Below are 8,091 nucleotides of genomic sequence, written 5' to 3' on the forward strand. Positions count from 1 at the left end.
TAAATTACTTGTTAGATTACATGTGATTTAATTCATAAGAAGAAAAAAATATTTTGTTAAAAACACATAACATACGTATAATTTTATATGTTCATAATACGTACGGACAAAAAATTTATTCACGTTTGACCATAAAGTTGAGTATTTATTTATGTTCATACGAGGTAAGTCGATTAATATCTAATTGTAATATGGTGTTAAAGTTATATTTATGGTTTTATTTTTTATATATATGTATATTTTTTTTGGCTATATAGTGAGTGAACTTTATAACTTTTCATTTACGAATGAATTTAAATGCACATGATCTACACATATTAATTCAAAAGTTCTCACTTTTTTTTTTGAAAAAAATAATCATTATATATGTAGTGAACCTCACACAAACTCATCTCAATTCCTAAAGCCTCTAGTATATAGCATACTAGTGCTTAAACCCGTCCATTGGATGAGTAGTCTCAAGATATATAAATCTTATAATAATTGTGAAACAAAAAGTGGTTGACCAATATCACAACTTAATAAATACGAAAGCTAAAGAAGAGACATATGAAAATTAACTACATATAAATATTGATTCCAGTTTACCTTTTTTTTCGACTTTAGTTAAATAAAAAGAGTAACAAAAAATGTATGACCAATATCACAATTCAATCAATACGAAAGCTAAAAAAGAAACATATGAAAATTAACTCCATATTTCAACTATAATTAAATAAAAAGAGAAACAAAAAGTGTAGAGTATATAATTTGAAAAATACATATCAATTCATCAAAAAAGACCATCTCGAACGTTTTGATTTTTTTCGGGTTGTTCCACTCCGAGATAGCCCATACATGCACAACACGGAGTCGTAGATGATGGTTAACATGTGTTGGCTTATAAGATTTTTTTATTAAACATCAGCCATTTTTTATTAAATAAATATTAAAAAAATAAAGGATTAATAAAGAAAGAGTATTAGGATATGAAAAGAGGATTAGGGGTGTCAAGTATACCCTAACTTGCTTTTTTTAGTTTTTAGTTATATTATAGATTAAGTAACTTTTTACTCTTCTTTACCCAAATAAGTCACTTTCCATTATAGTTTCTTATCTACCGTAAACAACAACTACACCGATTAAATAAAAATAAAAAATAAAAAAAGATGTCGTTGGTTATGATGCTTCTAAAAAGTGTATATCTTAAAATTAATTACCGCTAATTAACTAGTTTCCATTTTCCAACAATCACCTAGAAATCGATATAATCTATAGTACATAATTACAAGAATAGTCCCATGTTAAAAGTTATATGAGGAAAAATATTTAAACTACCTTACACAATAAAACTTTCTCCTTTTCATTTGTAGTAATTCATACACGTAACTCTCTCTTAATTTATCTTTCTTTCTTTCATTTGCACCCTGTTAATGGGTATCTTCGCTGTAATGCGCGAGTTCCGTCCTAGTAGATATAAATTGCATAAACATTAAACAAATGGTAATTAATGGGGCACACTTGACCTTTAATAAAAACTAGCTTATTACCCGCGTAACACGCGAAATTTGTACATTTTTTTGCATTAATTTTTTTTTTAATATCTAAAAACTATTAACAACGAGATAAATATTTACAAACTTTTGAACCACAATTATAATACCATATTCATTGTTAAGAAAACAATGTTATTAATGTTATTAAAAAGACTTATTTGTATAAAAGTAAAATATAAGGACTAAAAAGGTTATTGACCAATTTTTTGTTCAATAACGATGTCATCAAGAAAATCTAATGGTAGAAAATAAAAGTTAAAACTTAATCAATGGCTCATACCTTTTTAATTTTGATTTAAGAGTTTTGTTTTAATATATATTAAAAATTATGCTGTATAATACAAATAATTTCAACTATATGACTTCATCAAATATTAACGATTATTCTTAGATATGAAGAGCATTAAATTTACCTTTCGGTTTGGAAAGGCTAAGGAAATTATATATGAAGTAGTATTAAAGTTTCAAACTTTTTGACTTGAATGTACATAGTAACTGAATCACTTGCCGCTACACAAAAGGGATGGCCGTGACACCCGGCTTTCTCTTGCTAAAGAGTAACTACTATACAAACATTATAGACTTAACTTTAATGCAAAAGCAACATACGGCTCCATATATGTTTACAACATCATATCTTTCTGGATTTCAAAGCTTGACCTGTACCGGATAGCATGTCAACTCAAACCTTAAAATTGTTAAAAAGAAGTTGTTTTTTGCATGTCAGAAAAGTCGACTATTATATATCTATGATTGCAACTTTTGAAACATTTAAGAGAATGGCAAGCCTTGGTTATAACGGTTCATAGTCAACATCTCTTTTTCTAGAATACGTGCAAAACTTCACCATTACACGATAAGGTTTATCTGATGTCGTATCTCGACTGAATGTTGAGGACAAAAAAAATTTCTTTTCTATAATCTCACAAGTAAATATGTTATTAATCACCAACTATAAGATTAAACAATGAAATTGGCCAAGCTTTTGCTAAGAACTTTGTTACTTCGTAACGTGCGAGGCCAAAAGTCACAAAAGGTTCGAAAGTCATGAGATCTACAAAAAAAAATACTAATTAAGAAAAATAACTTTTCGAATGAAATATGGTAAAATAGAAGTACAGAGCAAAAAAAAAAAATCTGGGGTTGGCTGACCCAAGCAAAATCCACCTTTATCTGACTCGAAACTCAACCTGAAACTAATTTGAAAATAAACTCCTTTAATTTGCCCCTAGTTATTTTCAGTTGGGAATTGGGATTGATCATTTGCTCGACCGCAACTAAAAAGTATCTTAGTTAATACTCTCTCGTTCCTATTAAAAATGTCTTATTTTAAATTTTAAAAGTTTTTTTTTATAAACTTTGATCAATATTTTGACTTCTGTTATATAATACTTGATAAAAAATATATCTATAAAAAACACATTTTAGATTCAAATCAATTATAACTTTCATCAAATATATTATATAACACAAATTAACATATTTAAGGTTAAAGTATATAAAAGAAGACTTTTAAAATTCGATATAAGATACTTTTAGTGGGACTGATCAGGTCGTCCATCAACTAAATTAACTTAAAATCAGCTCGTCAATCATTAATATAACCACCCCGTGCACCTTTTTTGTTTCGGGTTAGTCAATCTTTGTTAACTAGATTATTTATCAAGTATAAAGTATATTTTTTAAAAAAATATCCGGTTTTTAAATAAGTTTAATCTATCAAGCTATTTGATTTAAATTTAACCTTGACAATTCTATTAAACCATTTGACTTATTGCTCAAAGTCAAATTTTTTCCACTCAAACCAACTACCGACCTCTTGTACGTTGATCGATTTCGGCGAAAAATTGTTAGACCTTCTCCATCGGTTAAATTTGTTGTGTTCGGTCGGTCAAAAAACAAACAACAATTATTAAAATATTTAGCAGCCAACCGACTAAGTTGTTCCATTGACTAATGTTCGGGGTATATGAGAACTTATACAGAGCAAAAGAAGCAAAATATTTTATGACTGAATGTATTGTCAACCACATGTTTTATAGTATATTTTGCATATGTATTTTCATAGTCAATTACTTTTATTTTTTTTCTTTCCGATTTTTAATTTAATTAATTTATTACGTAGTTAGTTATGATAACAAACTACTTCTTTTTAGAAAAAAAAAATGTTTGTACTTTTTAAATTGGTTATAAATAAAAGAAACATTAGTTATAAAAATATTTTATCTGTACTACTATACAAAAATTATACCCCTATGTTGAAAAATCTACAATTTTGGGACATGCAAAATTACCATTTTACCCTTAAATAATCTTTTAAAAGATATTTACTATCCTTAAAAATCAAATATCTTTGTATCAATTACTAACACCATTTGACGCCGACGCCACCACATCGCAACTAATGTCATCGCCGCCGCATTGCGCGGGTACCATGCTCGTCTTTTTAAAAAGAAATGTTTAGTTGGGTTATTGATGGGAGTGTAAAATTTGAATTTAGTTAGGATGGATAAAAGTCAGAAAGAGAAATTAATTTTTATTGAATAGTACCATTGGGTTAGGTTTTAATGGGGATGACCTGAGTTTCGGATAAAGAAAAGAAAAAAAAGACTGGCGGTTTTAAATAAGGTTTAACAAGCTAGCGTAAACAAAGTATAATAAATAAATGATTGGATTACATATTTTTTTTATGTATTAAAAATTAATATATAATAAAAAGTCTTCCGTCCAAATTAGATGTGAAACAACATCATATTCATTTATATATCAGCTATACTAATATTGTACATCCTTTACTTTGTGCAGGTTTTAATACATGTCAATTCTTAGCAACGAGGTAAAATTACTATGCAAATTTTTTTAGATATACACAAAACGAGATGAGATTACTGTTTATCCTGCTTGTAGATTAATCGTTGTGTTTTAAAATCTTTTGGGAATTTAATCATTTGAAAATTATATGAACAAATAAAATTAACATAATGCATTTGACACTTTGTTAGGGATCCATGTGTATTTTGGGTTTAAACTTTAAGATTAAATTACGGTTGTTTCTGGTTTGTCAAAATTTAATTAATCGTATTTAAATTTAAAACATAACATATTGGGCATATGGTTTCATCGATTGTCCAAATAGACGTTAACTAGGCACAACCCTTTGACCTTTGCTATTTAGGTTCGAGTACCCATTGACCTCTATAGATAAATGCTTTGTTCCTATTTTAACCTGTTTACAATTTACATTTCATCATTATGTCAAACTAATATGCTTGCAACACATATTACTCGTATGATTTTTTCTTCTCATCATTGTCATTATCATGTTATTATGTTCGGATCATATTATTAGGCCTATTTCTATGTTTATCGATTATTTTTGCATTTCAGTACAAGCTCATCAATTTTAAACACGACAAACTCAAACGGAGCAACAGTTTTCGGCTCAGGACCCTCGGTCCCCTTCAATGATGCATCACAAATCCTGCTTTCAAATACAAATCTTTGGCTTCACTTGATCATCCATATGACCTATATATGTATGGTGTTTTGAAACATATATCTTGTAAGTTACTTTTAGTGTAGTGATAAGTAGATTATTTCATGTGAAGGATATATTTCACACTGAAGCATGAACGATATTCATGATAAAATGTACATATTTGTTTTAACATCTTGTACTTTAAAGTATTTACAATTAGCTAAAGTTTTTGTGGGTAGAAAATGGGTACGGGGGAAACACAGAAAACGGAAAACATGATTAAATCAAAATTTTTTAAAATAACAAGTTCAATTCCTAAAAGCATTAGAAAACATTAGAAAAGATATTTTTTATTATTGTTTTTCACTTTTCATTTTTCAAATTTTGATGGCTCATGGGTTTTTATGTCATTGGAGAAACTGAGAAAGTGCAAGTAAGATATAGACTTCTGGGTAATGAAACCAGTTTTAAGGGCATTTTGGTTATTTGTAGTGACAATGAAACCATGATTTCGGAGAGTCGGAGACTATGAATGTTAGTTTAAACATATAGTGTTCATATAATTATTGATAAAATCGAACAAAAACGTTCATTTAACAAAACTAAAAAGTTTTAGTAAAAAGTATGTTGATGGGCTAACCCAACTCAAATATGGCCCACGTTAGTTTTTAATCTACAGCATAACCTATTTTAAGCCCATTGGTAACCTACCAAAGTACCAAGAAATTATTTATTGATCGTTATTTTATATTTTTATATCGCCCACTAATTATTTTTGCAACGTAACCGATGACTTTTTTAAAAAATATAAAGGATAAGCTAAAGCTATGATACAATCTTAAACTTTATCCTATCTTATCTTAATCTATATTATTGTATAAGATAATTAAATTAATGTTTTATTAACCAATCAAATCGTTCAATTTTATTAAATTGACTTTTGCTTATATCATTATGTAATTTAAATATAAATTAAAAATCTTTATAATCATTATCCAAATATATTATTATATTAATATTTGTACTCATTAATTTACACGTTTTTGTCTTTAATCAATCATTTACACTTATCCCTGAATACTAAATTTATATTTATTTTTAGTCATGAACTTGAGACAATTTTTTAAAAAAGTTTTAAATACTTAGTTAATTAAAAAAATTTCAACATATGAAATATTATACAAAAATTATTTCAAAAGATGAGATACAATATACGTGTTTAATGTTCTATAAGTATATTCTTTTAAATTTGCTTTTATAGAATAAAAAAATTATTTCAAAATTTATTTCAACTTATTCGTGTTATAGGTCTGCATCATTATCAAAGACATATACTTGAATGTCAAATACAAGATCACAAGTATATTTATATTTTAATTATTAATTATTATTCATAATAATATCACATTATGAGTACAACTGATTTCAAAAAATTATATAATAGAGGAATTATTGTAGCATGTGCCATGTGGAATGACTACGACAAACAATTACATCAATTTATCTCAGCTAATAATGACAGTGACGAACCTGTGATTATTGTACATAACTTGCAAAGTATAACACTTTGAACCGTATATCTTAAAAATTATAAGCTTTTATGACTTAAATGTATGAAAATCTAATATTAATAATATTGTAAGCCCCGTGTTCAGTATTGGACACGAGTCTAAAATCTATTTTTATCTATATTTTTTTATAAAACAAACAATCTCTCTTTCTAACTTTTCAATTTTTAAAAAACCAAAATACCATTCATTTTTAACATTTTTTCAATCTACACAATACATCTACCCAAAATACCTCAGATATTTAACTCTAATCTACCCAAACTACTCGACTCCTTTATTCACTAATCTAAATATTTTCACATTATATACTTATAATACTTTTAATGAAATTATTTACAACCTACATCCATTAAAACCTTAAAATTACTTTTACATTAATAACCACACTGAAACTACTACTTCCACAACCACTGTCGTCGTCATCGTCACTACCACCCCCTCTTGTCGCCTCTGGTAAATAATTAAAATAACAAGACGACTAAATATAGCACTCTCATCGTTCATGCCGCCTATTTGTTTCAACGGTATCATTCATGCTGTCTCTTTGTTTCAACGGTATCATTCTTACAATTGTGTATTCCAATGTCAATCTACTTTGGTTTTCTCTCTATTACAAATAATACCCACGAAAAACCAATATTAATATCTACAACAAAAAACACACCATATAACCAAACAAATTAATCTCCCCCTCTTCTCCTCTTGAACAAATTAAAAATGTCTCATGACATGCCAATGATGATGCCCATGCCAATGCCTAATGATAATAACACCATGAGTGACATGAGCACAATGCACATGACCTTCTTTTGGGGCTCAAATGTTGTTATGCTTTTTAATGATTGGCCTAATGGTAAATTAGGCATGTACATATTGGCTTTGGTTTTGGTCTTTCTCGTAGCCGTAGCAATCCAGTTTCTATCCGAGTTTCAACCCATCAAGACGGGTGCAAGTCCATTTGTCGGTGCGTTGGCTCAGGCTTTGTTTTATGGACTTCGGATGGCTCTTGCTTACTTAGTAATGTTGGCTGTGATGTCCTACAATCTTGGTGTTTTTATTTTCGCCGTCTTGGGACATACCGTTGGGTTTTTTCTTGTCAAGTATAGAGCGGCTTTGAAAGCCAAGAATGATTTAGTATAAGGTTTTACAATCTGTTAAATCCATAATACAAATTCAACATTTGCACATTAATTAATTGGTCCATGATAATAAAAATGCGGTTTATTATTCTGCTTTTCGCAAATGCCTTTTATTTTTCTTTGTTCTTGCTGTTTAATTACCACCAATTTAATCTCCTCTGTGATAGTTAAGCAAGAATCTGGTGTGAAACATTATGAACGTGTTACCTTTTTCTTATTTCTAGTGAATATAAAACTAACACTGTGTTCTTGAGTTGGTTGAAAGAAAAGAAAAGAAAAAAACACAAAGGATTGCAAAATAAGTTGTGTTCTTGAGTTTAATTTAAGGATGGAAATGAAATGAAAGGGAAGGAGTTGGAAGAATTTTT

The 8,091-nt window shown here is 28.3% G+C and overlaps 1 protein-coding gene across 1 annotated transcript; it reads left to right on the forward strand.

The window, feature by feature from the left end:
• The first annotated feature begins 7,171 nt into the window (after window positions 1-7,171).
• LOC122609567 (copper transporter 2-like) lies at window positions 7,172-7,799 on the forward strand. Its single transcript, XM_043782594.1, has one exon. It carries the CDS (start codon window positions 7,302-7,304, stop codon window positions 7,722-7,724), a length of 423 nt encoding a protein of 140 aa, XP_043638529.1. The 5' UTR covers window positions 7,172-7,301; the 3' UTR covers window positions 7,725-7,799.
• Window positions 7,800-8,091: the final 292 nt, after the last annotated feature.

This window comes from Erigeron canadensis, chromosome 7, assembly GCF_010389155.1.
Source record: "Erigeron canadensis isolate Cc75 chromosome 7, C_canadensis_v1, whole genome shotgun sequence".
Taxonomy (NCBI): domain Eukaryota; kingdom Viridiplantae; phylum Streptophyta; class Magnoliopsida; order Asterales; family Asteraceae; genus Erigeron; species Erigeron canadensis.